The sequence below is a fragment of the Adiantum capillus-veneris genome, chromosome 18, assembly GCF_014529385.1.
Source record: "Adiantum capillus-veneris isolate H3 chromosome 18, ASM1452938v2, whole genome shotgun sequence".
NCBI classification, from domain to species: Eukaryota; Viridiplantae; Streptophyta; class Polypodiopsida; order Polypodiales; family Pteridaceae; genus Adiantum; species Adiantum capillus-veneris.
In genome coordinates this window covers 83213069-83232131 of record NC_140948.1, presented here as the reverse complement: position 1 = coordinate 83232131, position 19063 = coordinate 83213069, and the positions used below count along the sequence as shown (strand labels likewise).

The 19063-nt window shown below is 39.7% G+C and overlaps 1 protein-coding gene across 3 annotated transcripts in view; it reads right to left on the bottom strand.

The window, feature by feature from the left end:
- Positions 1-19063, bottom strand: part of LOC147435956 (truncated transcription factor CAULIFLOWER A-like) — a 196510-nt gene that overhangs the window by 40074 nt on the left and 137373 nt on the right. Inside the window, exon 8 of one of the 3 annotated variants that reach the window (XM_086488855.1) lies at positions 5884-5955. The exons of the other annotated variants lie outside the window; for them this stretch is intronic. Within the exon in view, the coding sequence (XP_086344981.1) occupies positions 5886-5955 (70 nt within the window). The 3' untranslated portion in view covers positions 5884-5885. The remainder of the gene's footprint in view (positions 1-5883; positions 5956-19063) is intronic. 3 annotated transcript variants of the gene reach the window in all.

Here is a 19063-nt window from a genome sequence, read left to right as displayed (position 1 = left end):
GTTGTGTAGGAATTTTTAGAGCCAAGAATGAGCTCATTTGGGCATATGAGCAATGAGATACAGCCATTCCTCTACAGGGTGCTAGTACAATCCTGTGCTGCTTCCACTACATGGTTGAGGCTGTGAGGCCTCCAATTAGGGTTTCACCTCCTCAAATAACTACTTGGGCTTCTCAAATGAAGTACAGAAGCTTCCATGAAATGGTCACGATGAAGAATCGAAGCGTAAATTTAGGGTTTTTAACAGTTCGAATGAGCACTACATCTGTGCAATTGGGAGTGAGGCTACACGTAATCTTCACACACACAAGAGTTTTGAGTTAGTATTGGTTCTTTTTCAAAGTGGAGATTTCATGGCTTGAGAGTTTTTCTTTTTTAGTGTGTTTTTGGCTTCAAATCGTCTACGCCTTGCTTAATATTTTTACGAATCCTCACAGTCAGAGGACCGACGCTTTCCTAGTCGCACTGCGCACTTCTTGACAACGGTTCCAAAGAAAAATGGTTCTTTATGCTTTATCCAGGATATGCAACCTGTCAACGAGGCTACAATTAGAAATGTGGGTACAGGGCCAGTTGTAGATGAATTTGCAGAGGTATTCTCAGGAAGGGCAATAAAATCTATGGGAGATTTGTACTCAGGGTATGATCAGTTCCAACTAGCAATGGAAAGCAGGGACCTGACTACCATGAGGACACCCTTGGGTTTAGTAAGGATGTGCATCTTACCTCAGGGAGAAACTAATTTAGTTGTACATATGATACGATATGAACAAAGTCCTACATGACTGCATACCGCAAACTACAATGACTTTCCTTAATCATGCGAATCAAAGGATGTGATGTAAGCGATATAGATGCTGCGAGTATGCGGAAAACCATATCAATGATTGTGATAATATCTTCTCAAGGTTGAAAGAGGTGAACCTTACCTTGTCTGGCCAAAAGTGTGTTTCGTGTGAGCTAAGTTCTTATTGTAGGACATATGTGCATTGTGCGGGCCATATGGTAAAAGGTCTTGTCCAGAAAACATTGATGTGATTCAAAGAATGAAAGAGAAATGTATTAATGTAACTAAGGTTCAAAGGTTCTAGAGTGCATGTGTGTTCTATGTTATCTGGATTCCACATGATGCGCATGTGGCAGAACCTTTGTATCAGCTTGTGAGAAAGAACCAAAAGTTTGAATGGGAAGAAATGCATACCCATGCCATGATAAAATTAAATTTGTTGCCTATGTCTCCAACTTTGAGGAGAGTAAACTATGAATGTAGAAGATATGTAATTGTGACAGTGGATACTAGCCCCACCTGAATTGGATGGGCTTGGGCAAGATGATGATGATGGCAAGCGGTATAAGGTGAGATTTGGAGCAAAGTTCCTAAGTGATCGCCAACGCAACTATCCACAGGTAAAAAGGGAGTTATGGGTAGTAGTCACAGCTTTGAAATGTGACAAAGAGTATTTGATAGGAGAAAATGTAATAGTGGAGACTGATTGTCTATCCCTTCTTGGAATAATCACAAGCTGCTCAATTCCCGACATTGCTATGTTGAGATGGATTGGCTATATAAAGTCGTTAAATTCAAAATTTAAGCATATTGCAGGGAAAGATAATCGAGTTGCGGATATGCTTTCAAGAGCAAGGTATGAAAATAAAGGAGACATGGTTGTCGAGGGCGATGATGTAGGCATAAGGTTCTATAGTATCTCTCATGCCAACGGTGATCATGTTTGCCTATCAAATACACTTGAGTCATTTACAGAGGACCTATATCAAGGTGACTAGTTGCTCATTGGACGCTATCTGAGCACTTTAACAAGGGAAGAAGGGTGGACTGATGAAGAGTTCAAAAGAATATGGAGAAAAGCCTATGGATACTTTTTGGAAGCGTCCGAAACAATGAAATGGAATGCCGTTGAGAGTCGTTGTGAGCGAGATGAAAATACACGCAGCGCCTCTATAACGACCCGACACACACTCTTGGGAAGATACACATACACACTATGGGGCACCACTCGGCTTACACAACACACGTGGCCGAGACAGGGAACACACCTCTGGAGTGAGAGGAGAGAGACTATCCACTTGCCCACTCCACACAGACACACACACGCAAACCCAAAAAACTCAGCTCAAAAGAGAAGAGCTTCTGACGTTTAGATACAAATGAGCTTGGGCCAACACCAATGGGGCAAACAGCTCACACAATATGGGTAAAAGATACCAGATACAATCACAAACTGGAGCAGAAACTTCGCTCATAGGAGAAACTTACACAGAAAAACAGCAGGAAAAGAGTGAGGAATTTGGCAAAATGGACAGCGCCATCACGTCCGGAACGGCCCAAAACCCGAGTCTACAATGACAAAGTGCTCAAATCCGACCTCGGATGAGCAATTTACGGCCAAAACAGGCTCCAAAATGAGCAAAAACACACCTGCGGCTGTTCCTCCTCTCTTCTCCACGTTTTTTATGGTCTTCTCTCTGTTTTTTCAGTTCCCACACTTAGCTTTATTATTTGGGCACCATTGGCCTTTTAGATGACCTCAAACGGACCCCGAACAGGCCAAAAACTGACCTCGCAGTCCATAGTTGTCACCTTTTTGCATCATCCGCACACCTGACTCTCAGCTTTTTTCAATAATGCATCCCGCCACCACGTGAAGTGGCCCCAAATTATGGTCCTCATGATGACCTTTCTGCATAATTATCACAAGAAAACATCCACGTTGTGTCCGTACTCATCCACTTGCAAGTACTGACCCCGTTCGCCCTCTTGACGCCACTAGATGCCATCTGACGCACCTGCTTACCTCATGTCGTCGGCCGCGGATAGCTTCCTCGAGAAGTTTTACGCGCTATAAACTCCTCATTATTATAGAAAAAACATACTGGTACTGGTGATAGTGAAAATCGATGCACTATGTACATGCTGTCCTACCTGTACACATGTGGGTCCCACATAACCACCTGGCTAAGGAAAATGGGCAATCCTTTATTTGATGCACCATGCATGTATATGTACATATGCGCAATCCCTTGCTCTAAAAAACTCCTGACATCGTGAATGATAAGGACGCTCAAATGAGCTTATGCAAAAGTTTCATGAGAGTCTTTATGCTGGACATAGAGATGTATAGGTCACCTTTACTAAAAAAAAAAAGGAGGTATTGGTGAAAAGGCATATATAAATATGTATCTCACTTTGTGGAGTCTTGTGAAACCTGTCATATGTATTCAAATGTACGTCATGGTGATGGGTTCTACCTTGCTTACGCATTGGCTATGCACTATAAGTGGGTAGTAGATCTGGTTACAATGCCATTGGGCTTATGGCAAATGAGATACATAGTGCTTGCACGAGAAGACTTACCCACCAAATTGAAGGTCGTGCTCTAAGAACAAAAAGAACAGAAGGGATATGTAATTTCCTCTTTGGATGATGTAATTAGCCGTTATGGCTGTGTTGGGAAAATAACAACGGACAGGGGTGAGTTGGATGCTGACAAAGCAACGGAGTTTTTCTCTAGGCTGGGCATTAAACTTGCTCTCACTACTACATATAATCTCGAGGGAAATGGTGAATCAGAGCATGGACATCCTCCTATTATTAAATCTTTTGCTAAGGCTTGCAAAGGTAGAATGGAAGAGTGGCCTAGGTTATTGTCTTATGCTTTATGGGTTGATCGTACAACTCACAGATCAGTTACTCGCTATATGCCTTTTGAGTTGATGTATGGTCACAAACCTAATGCCAATGGAGAATGTAATTCCCACATGGAATGTATTACCTTGAGAAGATGGAATCAGTAGGGAAAACCTTCTTTCTTTGCACATACAACAGCTAGAGAGAAGAGCCCAAGATATTGAGAATGCAATTGCACGATTGAAAGATGAAAGGCTAAAGAATAAAGACATTCGATAAGAGGCATAGGCTCAGACCTAAAGCTATTGAGGAAGATGATTGGGTGTATGGCCAGAAACCTAATGCCAATTGAGGATGTAATTGTTGAGATGTAGAGAGAAAGAGAGAGAGACGAGACAAGAGACATACCATATACGCTCTCAAAGACTGATTCATATTAAGGAAAAGATACAAATATATAGGTAAGACCAAGTTCAGTAGAGTGAGCCATATATAGCTCCAACACCCCGACTCAAACTAAGGTCTCTAACTTTGGATGAAAAAACCCTTGGGGAGTTCAAGGGAAAAACCCAAGCCCCTATACAATGTGAAAATATGAACCAACGGTGATGATGTGAAAGTGAATTGTACATCTATGTACAAATATTCAAGTGACTTTTATATCACAAGGTGAAAATGTGGAGTGTGCATAGTGCATGGTACCTAAAAGATTACAATGTCATATGTACAAAGCTATTACAATAGCAAAGAAGCTAATCTAGAAAGAGTGAGGCCGAAGCAACTCCAAGCTCCGAGCAGAAGAGGATGAAACGTGACTCATTGAGGCCTTTGGTCAAAATGTCTGCAATCATCTGGTCACTTGGACAGTGTTCAACCATAATGGTTCCTTTGCGTACTTCATACCTGACATAATGATAATGGACAACAATATGCTTTGACTTATTATGTTGAACATAGTCTGTTGCAAGACTAAAAGCACTTTGGTTGTCACACCGCAAGGGTGTGCTAGAAAGAGAAGAGTGACCGATATCAACCAGCATTTGTGGAAGCCAAATCAACTCACGAGCTGCAAGTGATGCCGCAACATATTCTGACTCAATCATAGAAACTACAACACAACGTTGTTTCTTGCTGATCCAAGAAACAAGACAACCATTTATAGAGAAGCAATTTCCACTAGTAGATCGCATAGATAAATGTGAGCTTGCCCAGTCTGCATCTGTGTAACCCAAAAGAGAAAGAGATTGCATAGAATCCGATGTGAGTTGTCGTCGATAGACTAAACCAAAATCTGTAGTGCCTTTCAAGTATTTCAATACACCCTTTGCAGCCGACCAATGCTTAAGAGAAGGACATACAAGATGTTGTCCAAGATAATTAGCAGCAAACAGAATATCAGGACGAGTGTTCATGCCAACAAACTGAAGACATCCAATCAAGTTAGCATAAGGTTGATTTAGGACAAGTTGACCGCCATTGTCAGAAGTGTTCTTCGTAGAGCTCGCAAGACAAGGTGTGTTGGCTGAATGTGCAGATTTCATACCAAATTGTTGAATAGTATCTGCAATAAACTTTGACTGTCGAAGGAATAAAATACCTTTTGTACGGTTCCGTTGGATTTGAATGCCAAGACAAGAGTGAATCTCTCCAAGATCCACCATATCAAATGCAGAAAACAATAACTTTTTCACTGTCTGAAGAAATCCCAAATCATTGGAAACAAGGATGGTATCATCCACATAAAGAGCAAGAATCACAAAACTGCTACCTTGGCGTTTTATGTATAAGTTGGGATCTGACGAGCAAGAGATGAATCGTTTAGAGATGAGAAAAAGATCAATTTTTTTATACCAGGCTCGCGAAGCTTGTTTGAGACCATATAGTGCCTTATGGAGTTGAGCAACAAGGTCTTCTTTACCTGGAATAACAAACCCTTTTGGTTGTTCCATATAATTTCCTCTTCCAAGTCAACATTAAGAAAAGCAGTTCACACATCCATTTGATAAGCTTCTAAATCAAATTGAACAACAAATACCAATAAAACTCGAACACTTGTAATGCGAACAAGTGGTGAAAAAGTCTCTTGATAATCAACACCAGCTACTTGGGAGTAACCTTTTGCAACTAAACGCTCCTTGAACTTGTCAAAAGATCTATCTGCTTTTACTTTTGTCATATACACCCACTTACATTTAATAGTTGTACGACCAGGAGGTAATTCAGTTAGTATCCATGTACCTTTAGAGATAAGAGAATCGTACTCTGCTTCCATAACCTCTTGCCATTGATCCTTTTCCGGTGAAGAGATAGCTTCATCATAAGTAAGGGATTGTAAGGTCTCTACTTTCAAATTTGCACACAAGTTCTATTACGCATTTATATTTTTTTTGAACCATCACTCCTTATTTAAGATATTCGAGTTCAAATTATGAATCGTAGGTTGAGAAAACCTAGAAAGTAAAATTTACGCTACAAAATTCTGACATTTTAACTATATGAATCACTAACTAACTTATTGCAAGACTTATTTACTGATTGTAGAAATTTCTTTTACTACTGTATAGTTAATATAAGATTGTAAAGTTTAACTTAAAAATGTAAAATAAATTATCATTAAGGAAATAAATAAAATAATTATAAAAACAAAAGAATACACAGGGATGACAAATGAAGGCACATGGATCACATAGGAGGGGACAAAGCAGGACACACTATCACATGAAAAAGGAGAGGCTACTCTTGACCAATCTTAATGAGGGGGGGCTTGTGTGGCCTTATCTTTTGATGATAATGACAAAGTGGTCAAGCTCATGGGTACCACAAGGGTACCAAAAACGCGGGTATGATTTAAAAATAAAAATAAAAATATATTTTTATTAAAAAAAATTTTAAAAAAATATTTCTTTTTGAAAAAAAAGTTAGACGTTTTTCTTTCTGCTAAAAATAGAGAATCCATGCTCACACTTTAGACATAGAGATTGCTTCTATAGCGCTCACGAAGTGCTGCCACCTCTTTTAGAGAGAAGGCGTCCACAAACCACTAAGAGAGCAAAAACTCTAGTGGACTAATAAGGTGCGTTTTAATTGAGCATTCAATTAGTTTTAAGAAGGATATACTCTAATATCTCTAATAGATTAGTAAAATTCAATTAGTTTTAAGAAGGATATGTATGTATGAGTGCTATCTCTTACTCTAATCTCTCTAATAGATTAGTAAGATTCAATTAGTTATGTGTGTGCGTGTGTGCTATCTATTACTCTAATCTCTAATGGAGTAGTAAGATTCAATTAGCTATGTGTGTGTGTGTTATCTTTTACTCTAATCTCTCTAATAGATTAGTAAAATTCAATTAGTTTTAAGAAGGATATGTGTGTATGTATGCTATTTTCTACTCTAATCTCTCTAATAAATTAGTAAGTTTCAATTAGATATGGGTGTGTGTCCTATCTATTACTCTAATCTTCTAATAAATTAGTAAGATTCAATTAGCTTTAAGAAGGATATGTGTGTGTGTGTGTGTGTGTGTTATCTTTTACTCTAATCTCTTTAATAGATTGATGAGATTCAATTAGCTTTATAAAAGTATGTGTGTGTGTTCTCTTTTACTCTAATCTTTCTAATGGATAGTAAGATTCAATTAACTTTAGAAAAGATGTGTGTATATGTTTTCTCTTACTCTAATCTCTCTAAATATACCTACTCTCTCTATTTAGTACATCTTCACTATTAACTTATATATTGTTAATTGAAAGTTAATACATAAAACAACTCATCATATTCTTATTATACATTATGAGATTCTCATTCACCAATGTTATTGTCAATTACGTTAAATAGAATTTTGAATAATACTAAAAATTGATTTAGTTGAAGTATAGAATTGAAGTTAGAATTGGATTAGAAATGTCATGCATAAAAGTAATGCATTCCTAAACTTTCACTCGTAATTTACACACTTAATTTTTAATTAATTAAGATTAGCAAATATTTGATGTATAGAAATTAGATGTAGAACAACAACACTAAGTGTGAATCCGAGTTGGGGAGGGTTCAAATTACAGACTCTCTTTGAAAACAAGGAGATTACTAGAGAAATTGACCAATTTAAATTTCTAAGTGTATAACATAAGTGTAGTACAAAAAAATGGCTCCAAAGCGTGCTCGAACCCAAGGCGCTAATGATCATGAAGTTGGTACAAGTAACTGTGGAATCCCTGCGTAAAATTCTATGTCTCCACCAATCGAACCAATCGGAGCTATGGTACAAGTTAGTATTGCAGTTTCAAGTTATGCATCATTGCATATACGAGACCATAGGAATATATTATTTACCTTATGAAAAGAAAACTTGGACCGAAACCACGAGGCTTAACCCCAAGAAACTCGTCATATGTTTGACAAGTAGGAAAGATTGTTTGGTTAAACTGGTTGCTATAGGAAAGAATGTTTGTCCATAATCTTCGGTATGGTTTCTCTCAAGTCTCTCTACTTATTAGCGCTGGTATTATGTGGAAGTTGCCGAGGCGTGAGATTACGCCCAGGATGGCACCACTGATGCTGTGATGGGAGTACACCCAGATTAGCCCAGCTGGATACTGCAGTTTTGTTTTGCCGTGGCGTGAGGATGACGCTCAAATTGACACCGTTGTTGCTGTGATGGGAGTACGTCCAGATTAGCACAACGAATACTTGTCGAGCGGTATGGGACGCTCATGAGAACAAGGGTTTTTATAACTAATGTATATACCGATCGGACATAATAGCGCTAGTAGAGATTCTTGAGTGAACTTAATCCAAGGGTTGTTGGTTTAAAATTGGACAACTTCTTGTTTGACTATTGTTTGTAATACTGTTTGAAGGGCTGTTTTAACGAACCAGTATCATAAATAAAGTGAAGGAACATGTATGTTTAAACAGTGTGGTAGTAATTAGATAACAAAAGAAGGGTGAGTGTGGTGTGGAAAGTCGGAGAATGATACCTCGACGGTATCATTCTATGGCCGGGTGGACCCAATGAGTCGGGTAACTTTCCAACGTTTGAATTTTCCTCGCAAAATTCGAGTGGAAAAAGATAAGGTACCAAGATATAAGTCTCCAATACCCTTTACTTGATAAGTAGTATCATCAGCAAGATAAACAACCCGTTGAACTGGCAATGGATGATAGTTATGTAGCAACTTAGACTGATATGTCATACTTCATGTAGCACCAGAATTGATAATAAAAAGTGATCTATCACGTACATGAAGTATTCTGTTTGGAGCAACTGAACATAGGACGCAGCTTGTTTCTGGTACAATGTTGTTTCGATGTTCAATAGCATATGCTCTATTCCGATCTATGTCGAATCGACGCTTATAGCACATATGAGTGGGATGATCAGATCGTCCATAATATTCACAAGAAGACGAAAAAAGAGTCTCTAGATAAACGTGGTTGTTTTGTGGTAATATTGTGTTCTTCATCATATTGACGTGCCCAACAATCATCTTCAGTATGGCCATTTTTGTTACAGTAAGAACATTGCTTATTAGGAAATTTGAGACGAGAGAAAATATTACCGCGACGGCCACCTCTGTGGTTTTCTCGTTGAAATGGACGCCTTCGAGCACAAAAAGCACATTCCATCTGTTGTGACTCAGTCTCCTCTTGTGAAATCATAGCTGTATCATGACCAACATTCAGACGTTCTTAACGTTGAGAGTATTCAATTAAAGACATGCAGGCTTGGTCGAAATCAAGATCATCTTTATTAGAGAGAATAGTAACAATGTTATCATAAGAAGAGTCCTTCACCGTATCAAGGAGAAGTGTAATCAGTTGCTTTTGTGGAACAGGATCACCGACAACAGCAAGTTGATTAATAATAGATTTGAAAGATTCAATATGTCCCGTCATGGCAGTACCAACTTCATATTGTAACTTGTTAAGCAACCCTCTCAAATAAAGTATTTCTGTAACAGATTTCTTCTGAAAGTTTGCAATAAGGTACTTCCATACATCGTGGGAAGTAAGCAGTTCATACATATCAAGAAAAAGGGAATCGATAAGAGAAGAAAGAATATACCGACGAGCTGCTTTATCACGTCATTGCCAATCCGTATAGGCAACATTCCAATCTTCAAATATAGGTCCTTCAGATAAGCACGTTATCATTATCCGTATCAACAGGATGAGGCGGACAAACACGATTTCCAAGAACAATATCGAAGAGTTCATCGCCTTCAAGAACTAACAACATCTTTGCTTTCCAGCGTGGAAATACTTGACCTTGGAAAGGAGGAACAGAACGTTGGCCAGAAGGAAAGCCGTTGATGAGAATATTCATAGCCATATCTTGTTGCGAGAAGACGTTGTGAAGGATTGGGAGGCTGGCCTCTACAACACCTCAAACCAACACCAAGAAAAGAGGATGAAGAGTATAGCTTTCTCAAGATAATATGGACTGATATTCTCTCACGAATTTTGATAGCCTTACTCGCACTCGGCCCCGACTAGCTTCGACTAGCTTCCCTCTACACAGCTACAACTCCCACTATACCTGGATGCACCAAAGGAAGCAAGGTATACTCACCACACCAGGCTCTCGAAAGGCAAGAGGGGCACCTCTACACCAAAACCCCCACCCTTCACCGCAGGCTGCAGCAACACATAGTTTCTTCTTCACAGTTGAATATACCTCAACACTCACGATCCAAAGCTGATAAAAGTTCAGTTTTTGCTCATATTTCTATATCACTAACTCACACTTTGAAGTCTCGACACTTCTATGTACAAAAACAGTAAAACTATGTGCCCCGCAGAACTAGCCCACATGTGTAGAGACAACTGGCACACACCGCCTTTGTACACTTTGTACAAGCATGATTTATTTACATATAAGACACCCAAAAGAATTAAAAAACATATCTCAAAGACTTTGGGGTGGTACGCACCATTTCACCAAAACACGTCACATATTGCCCCCTCAACAAGCATGGAACACTTTCAAGTGTTCCATACGCATTTCTTGCTTTATCACATGATTCTGGTCACATAAGGCCTGATTCGGATCCCATTGACTTTTGCCTTATGCATCTTTCCATCCAAGTCCTTGAGGTGATAGCTTCCATTATCATACACCTTATGCGCCACAAAAGGACCTTCCCACTTTGCCTTGAACTTTGTTTGAAAGGTATTGTCCAAAGCACTATTGTACCTCATAACCAACATGCCTTCACATAGCCCTTTTGCCTTTATCTTTTCATTGAATACATCAGCCCTTCTTCTTCCCAAGTCTTCATAGTATCTAATGGCATTTTCTCTATCCAACAAGAGGCTATGCATAGATGCCAGTCTCTCTTTTACATGCTCTTCCTCAATCAAACTAGGCTTCAAAATGAACTCCAATGAAGAAAGCATCACATTAATCGGCATAACACACTCTTCTCCATATACCAAATGAAATGGAGTGAATCCCGTGGATGATTTTTGAGTCACTCTACATGCCCACAATGCCCTCTCCAAATACATATCCCAATCTTTTGGATGTTCTTCCGCAAGCTTGAACAATATCTTCTGTAAAACTCCATTGAATGCCTCCACCAACCCATTTCATTGTGGATGATAAGGAGTAGCATACCTATGTTTGATCTCCAATTTCTCCACCAATTCAGTGATAAGATCATTCCTAAACTCTTTCCCTTGATCACTTTCAAGCTTAAACGGCACTCCAAATCTACAACATATGCAATCAAAGATAAAGCTGCATACATCTTTGCTTGTAGCCCCTCTACTAGACTTTGCTTTTGGCCATCTTGTCATATAATCCATTGCACTAAGTATGTAGTGCTTCCCATTTCTAGTGCTTGGAAGAGGAACAATTACATCCACACCCCACTTCTCAAAAGGTCCATAGCTTACAATGTGTCTCAAAGGCTCGAGCATCAGCTTTCTCTTTTGATATATTTGGCACTCGTGACAGCTTCTACACCAGTGCACAACATCCCTATTCATACTTGGCCACATAAGGTGAGCATTCAATACTTTCCTTCTTGTAATTTCCACTCCAAAATGGCCTCCACATCCTTCCTCATGACATGCTTTTAAGCAATCAAAAATTTCATCATGGTAGAGAACTCTTCTCATGACACCATCAGCCCCCTTGTGATACATTTTCTCTCCAATCAAGACATACCTCATAGCTCTTCGTGTGATTGCATGCCTTTGTTGAGAAGCCAATCCCTTTCTTGCAAAACCCATTTGCAACACATGTTCTTCCTCATGGAGGGATTCCCTTACAAGATACCTTGGCTCTCTAATTATCACCGCATGCACATGCTTTGTGAACACCTGTTCCGCCAACTCATGAGCCCTTACATTCATATTTCGTGGTACATGCCATATTTGAAAGGAAGTAAAAGACTTTAACAACTTCCTCACTTTGAAAAACCAGCCCTTCATGCCTTCTTGATTTACCTTCCAGGTACCTTGAACTTGCGGCACAATCAACATAGAATCACCTCTGATTAAAAGCCTCCTTACATGTCTTTTGACACATTCTTCCAAGCCCAAACAGAGGCTTGCATACTCAGCCTCATTATTACTCTTTACATCTACTTCTTGGCTTCTAAACCAGCACTCAATGCCATTTTTATCCACACATACATAACCAATAGTGCCCTTATTAATGCTCCTTTTGAAAGCCCCGTCAAAGTATAAGGTACCCTCTACATCCTGAAGCTCTGCATGCATAGTTTGACTTGGTGCTATCTTCTTTTCCAAATCTTTCTTCAACTCACTCCTTCCATGAATCTCTTTAAAAGTGAGCATATCCGCCATATTTGCTCTCACACTATCCTCCTTAGTAAAGCTCATGTCAAATTGTTACAAGCTAAGTATCCACTTTTGCAATTTGGGACTATCCCCAGGATACCTTAGTGCATGAGGCAATAAAATACATGATGTTAACACCACAAAAGGCTTACAAATAAGATAATATTTCAGCCTGTTTGTTGCATATACCAATGCCCAAACCAATTGCTCGATCTCATGCCAAGATTTTTGTGCATCATTCTTCACTTTGCTTATGTAGTAAACCGGCCTCATATAAGATTGCTTTTTTCCTTTTTGCATCAATACTACACCAATAGCATGCTCACCCACGCTCAAGCTCAAGTAAAACATTTCATCCCAACAAAGAGGCATCATCAAAGGTAATGTAAATAGATTTTCCTTGACATCCTCAAAAGCTTTTTGCTCATGCTCAGTCCAAAGAAAAGGGTCTTTTTGTGTTGCTTCTTGCAAAGGGTGCACATATTCAACAAGCATACAAAAAGACCTTGACAAGTACCTTAGCTTTTGTACAAAACTAATCAATTCCTTTGTAATTTTAGGACTCTCCATCATAAGCAAACATTCCACTTTTGTTGGATCTGGAGCTATCCCATTCTCACTTTTACCTCATGGCCAAGAAGTATCACTCTAGCTCTTGAAATTTTACATTTCAAAGGATTGAGTTAACCCCCATCATCATCAATCCTTTTAAAGACCGTATCAAGAATTTTCACATGAAGCATTCTATCACTGTAAACACAAAAATCATCCATAAAAACTTTTACAAAGCTTCCAAGGCAAGGTCCCAATACTTTGTCCATCCAAGTTTGGAAGCTCGCATAAGAATTCATCAAGCCAAAGGGCATCGCCCTATAGCAAAACACTCCCCATGAGGTCAAAAATATGGTCTTCTTTTTATCTTCATATGCAATCCCAATTTGAAAATACCCACTAAACCCATCACATACCGAATATCTCTCATGACTTGCAACAGTGTCTAAAATCTCATCCTGAAAGGGAAGGGGATAGTGATGCCGCTTTGTTGCCGCATTCAATGGCTTATAGTCCACACATATTCTCCATTTATTTTCCTTTTTGGGAACTATAACCACAGGGGAAACCCATTCTGCATCATCCACAAGGTAGATAAAACCAGCTTGCAAAAGATTACTCACCTCTATCTCCAATACCTTTCGTTGAATGGTGCCCAATCTCCTTAGCTTTTGAGCAAGAGACTTTGCACCTTCTTTAAGATTTATTTCATGAACAACACTCTTTGTTACCCTCATTTGAGCATAATCTTTGGCAAAAAACTTGGGATACTTATCAAACAATGCATCATATGCTTCTCTCTCTCGACTAGTCGGGTCACCTGCAAGCATATCCAATAATTCAGCTTTTGGTACATTCGGCTCATGATCAGCCCCATGGTCATTTTCTGATCTCATGGCATCACATTTATCACAATTTTCATCATATACATGTATCCCACAAAGATCTACATCAAGATCAAGAAGACTTTGATCATAAACCTCATCGTCAGTACATGTAGAGGATGCACTAGAAGAACTGTCACACATGTCATAAGTGGATGGCGATAAATCTTGATGCACAGCTGGTTCATCATCAATTTCCAGCACCTTACATGTTTTCATATCATATCTAATCCTATTCTCTTTAGGCCTGTCCACAAAGAGGTCAATACATCCCCTGTACCAGTCTTGTCGTAACCTCATAGCAATCAACCAAGGTCTACCCACTATAACTGGATATGCCCCAAGCTTTGCAAGCATTACATGAATGTCCATGATAGCCCTTTGACCCAAAACATTAAGCTCCAAGTCATGAATAACTCCCAAGAATTTCACTCTACTACTATTTGCCATCTTCACACTGAACAAGGAGTTGCCTGTGAGCTGCAATCCCAATTGCTGCATTGTTTCCTCTGTCATAACGCACACTTGGGCTCCACCATCCATATACGCGTTATTCACCCTCCTTCCATGTATCCAAGCATCAACCACAGGCAAAACATCAGTAACTTTATGAAGCTGCACTACATGTGCATCGCGTGTCTTTACCTTCACCCTTCTAACACTAGCTAGTTTATGCCAGTGCCTTCTCATATTTGAGCTCAAATACAAGAGTTTCCCATATGATATGTCGGCCCTCTTGTTCTTCAAGTCTTCTAAGAGATTGTATGCTGATTGACCCTTCCCAAGCTGAAAATCATCCATGCCTATCTTCCTTCTTCTTGCCCTTACCTTAGCCTGCTTACTACTTTCAGCCTCTTCCATAGGTGCCTTGCCTTTATCTACATCTCTCCTTGGCTTTGTCCTTGCTCTTTCCTCTTTGAAAAGGCCTTCACTCCCATATTTTTGTGCCCTTGTTCTCTTATTTTCAAAGACATCAGCCTCATCATCTTCATCTCCCTCCTCAGTTGCCTCCAAAATTCCTACGTTAAATTGTGGAGGTGCTTGAGCTTGATTTTGTCCCTATTGTTGTGCAAGTCCTTGACCTTGGAGAGGTTGCACATTTCCATTTACATTGCCTTCATTACCTATTTGTCTTTGTATGATAGGATATATACCTCCTGGCTGTCTCCTTGGTTGATTGCAATTGGGCGATATATGCCCTCTCTCCCCACAATTGTAACACATCACATTATCACCTCTATTCCTTTGAGGCCGTTCTCCTTGAGATCTTATTACTTGTTGTTGGATAGCTTGCATAGCAAGGTTGAGGTTTCCTATTTTCTCTGTCAATCTTTGAATGTCTTGGTGAAAGGATTCCTGTCCTCTATTGTCCACTCTTGGAGCTTCTACATGGATTTCCCTTTCAACATGCATATCCAAAGGCAAAGGCTCAACCACATTATTTGTTGATACATAACCATTCCTTTGATGTGCATTTGCTTCTCTTTCCCTATTTTCCATTTCATGCCTTCTCACCTTCTTTCTCCATTGCTCTCTAGCAACCTTTACTGCCTCATTGTAGGTCCCTGGGTCCTTGAGCTCCACCTGGTCTCTAATGCGTTGATGTAAGACAACCACAAACCTATCTTTCTTCAAAATATCAGGGGGCATTTGATTCTCTTCAAGTCCCTTTATGATCTTTCTCCAACAAGCTTCAAACTTGTTTATGTGCACATTGATGTCTTCATGTTCTCCTTGTTGCAGCTTGCTTAGCTCTCTCCACAAATACTCAGGATCATCCTCCTTCTCAAACTCTTCTCTCAAGGCATGAGAAAGAAGATTTCAATCTCCCTTTACACCACCTTCAAGCCTATCTTCATACCATTCACGTGCTTCACCTTCAAGTAGCAAACTCATCAAACGTACCTTGAATGCACCATCGTCCCTATTGCTCTTCAATGCAATCAATTCGATCCTTCGGATGAACTTGTCCACATCTTCTCCTTTCCCACCCTTGAAGACTTCATACCCATCTCCCGCCATAGGCCTTGAGTTGATCTTCAAATGGATGTCAATCTATAGATCAAAACCCTGTTAGAAGAATTCTCTTCTCCTCCGTGGGGGCACCAGTTTATGTGAAGGATTGGGGGGTTGGCCTCTACAACACCTCAAACCAACACCAAGAAAAGAGGATGAAGAGTATAGCTTTCTCAAGATAATATGGACTGATATTCTCTCACGAATTTTGATAGCCTCACTCGTACTCATCCCCGACTAGCTTCGATTAGCTTCCATCTACACAGCTACAACTCCCACTATACTTGGATGCACCAAAGGAAGCAAGGGAACCAAGAAAACCAAAGTAAACAAGTAAATAAAAACAATGGAAATATTTGCACTTTTCCTCATAAAACCAGGATCTTCACTTCTTTTCAAGCGCCCTTCCATGTGCTAGTAGGGACTCCACAGGCGCTCTTATATATACACATAGCTTGACCAAAACCTATCCAAATCAAGCTCACTTTGAAAGCCCACAAAGTTCAGCAAAAAAACTCATAAAAAGTGATGGAAAAATTGGGGAAAACCCTGTCCTTTTGCGTATGTACAAGCAAGGAATTGTAGCGCATAGTCTACCCTCGACTAGCTGCACCAAAGGGAGCCACAAACAACATGGCTGCCATACCTCAAACCAAGATAAAGAGAGGTCAATATGCAGAGCTAAGCACCCACTTTCATCAACCCATTGAGGAGAGACACACTCTCAACTCACCACACCAGGCTCTCGCAAGGCAAGAGGGGCACCTCTACACCAAAACCCCCACCCTTCACCGCAGGCTGCAGCAACACATAGTTTCTTCTTCACAGCTGAATATCCCTCAACACTCACGACCCCAAGCTGATAAAAGTTCAGTTTTTGCTCATATTTTTAGAGCACTAACTCACACTTTTGAAGTCTCGACACTTCTATGTACAAAAACAGCAAAACTATGTACCCCGCAGAACTAGCCCGCATACGTAGAGACAGCTGGCACATACTGCCTTTGTACACTTTGTACAAGCATGCTTTATTTACGTATAAGGCCCCCAAAAGCATTAAAAAACATATCTCAAAGACTTTGGGGTGGTACGCACCATTTCGCCAAAACACGTCACAACGTATAAGATAAGATCGCAGAATCTGCACACCATATATGGTGAAGGCCACAATAGAGAATGAGAGAGATATGAGTACTACGTTCTGTCAATGATAAACGTAAGAGGGATGCTCAAGGAACGTCCAAAGATGTGAGAGACGTCACCCAAAAAAGGTAGGGTAAAGGAGACGTTAATAATTAAGGAGTCCTCAAAATAGAGTGGCGTGAGACGCAGGATTGACGGCCACAATACGAATAGAAAAAAGATAAATCTTCTTGAAAAAGTTAACGCTAAAATAAGAAAAACGATCGCGGAGGCTTAACGAAGAAGTAGGACGAAGAAAGCTGCGTCAAGCTCAATTGCAGTAAAAACAGCATAACTTTCTGTTGCGAACTCCGATTGACGCAAACCTACAACTCAAATCGAAGAGCTCGAGCAGACAAACAAGTTTTGGATGAAAAGCGCTATTGCGCTTTTCCCGTTTCTCTAAATTTTGAGAAGAACAGCAAGAAAAATTGAGATGAAGTTCACGGTGTCATCAACAAGAAAACGTAATCAACGATTAGATTGATTAGAAATAAACGCCACATAAAACACTAATCATATTCTTCTTAACACAAAACAACCACAGTTAACAAGAATCAACGCTCAAAAATAAAATTTGTAGCAATTTTGAATCTCACATGCGAATCGCATACACATACTGTTGTGTCACCATGAATTGAATCGGCGCGTGATCGTTACCATTCTAATACCATGTTGAGATGTAGAGAGAAAGAGAGAGAGAGACGAGACAAGAGACATACCATATACGCTCCCAAAGACTGATTCATGTTGAAGACAAGATACAAATATATAGGTGAGACCAATTTCAGTAGAGTGAGCCATATATAGCTCCAACAGTAATTCCCACATGGAATGTATTACCTTGGGAAGATGGAATGAGTAGGGAAAACCTTCTTTCTTTGCACATACAACAGCTAGAGAGAAGGCCCCAAGATATTGAGAATGCAGTTGCACGATTGAAAGATGAAAGGCTAAAGAATAAAGACATTCGATAAGAGGCATAGGCTCAGACCTAAAGCTATTGAGGAAGATGATTGGGTGTTGGTGTATGATAGTAATCTTGACAACCAACATTCAACAATAAGAAAGCTTTCAAAGAGATGGTTTGGTCCTTACGTGGTTCAACATGTATATGGGAATGCAACTTACACCTTGCATGAACTAGATGGGACAAAAATGAAGATTCCCATCGTAGGGAAAAGAATCAAGTTATTAAAAGAAGAGGTGATACATATCCCTTTGATTCATAGGAAAGTCAGAATGAAGGCTCTGATGAAAATGGTGAAGAGCAAGAGGATGATGCGTTAGATTTCGTTGAAAGTGATGATGAGATCGATATGTATGTTGACTTATATGAAAACTTAACCTACAAAATATATATGTGGTACATGCCAGAAGATGTGCAGGTTTAGAGGGGGTGGATGTTGTGCCGTGGCACGTGCATAATGTGAAAACTATAATATCTACCTCACTCCCAATGCTTTTGTTATGTGGGACCAAATGCTATAATATACATAGTGTGATATATGCGAAAATAGATGCCACGGTTGCAATCGTGTACATACCTTGTGGGGTAGGCGAGGCCCTAAACGTGGCAGTATGACATGCTTTTTCACATAAATATATTCCTATATTGCTATAGAAATGTACAAATGTTAAGTGTATCAAAGTGGCACGCTTGTTTTGCCTAGAAAGTTCATTGAGGGCAATCTCGACCAAAAATAGCAGGTTTCATACGCGGGCATAAAAGATGTACCCAAAGTGCTGGAAAAACGAGTTTCAACAGAAAATTTTAGCCCAATTGATTTTCTCACAAATTTAGGGATTTTCCAAGCTCATTTGGGCTTTTTACGGACATAAAGGGTATTTTTGGGCTAAAAATGTCTAAAAATGGCCATAAAATGGTCAAAAAATGCACATTGACGACGATGCTGTCGTTGGCTAAGTAGAGAGGCAAGTTTTAGATCCAAGAATGAGCTCATTTGGG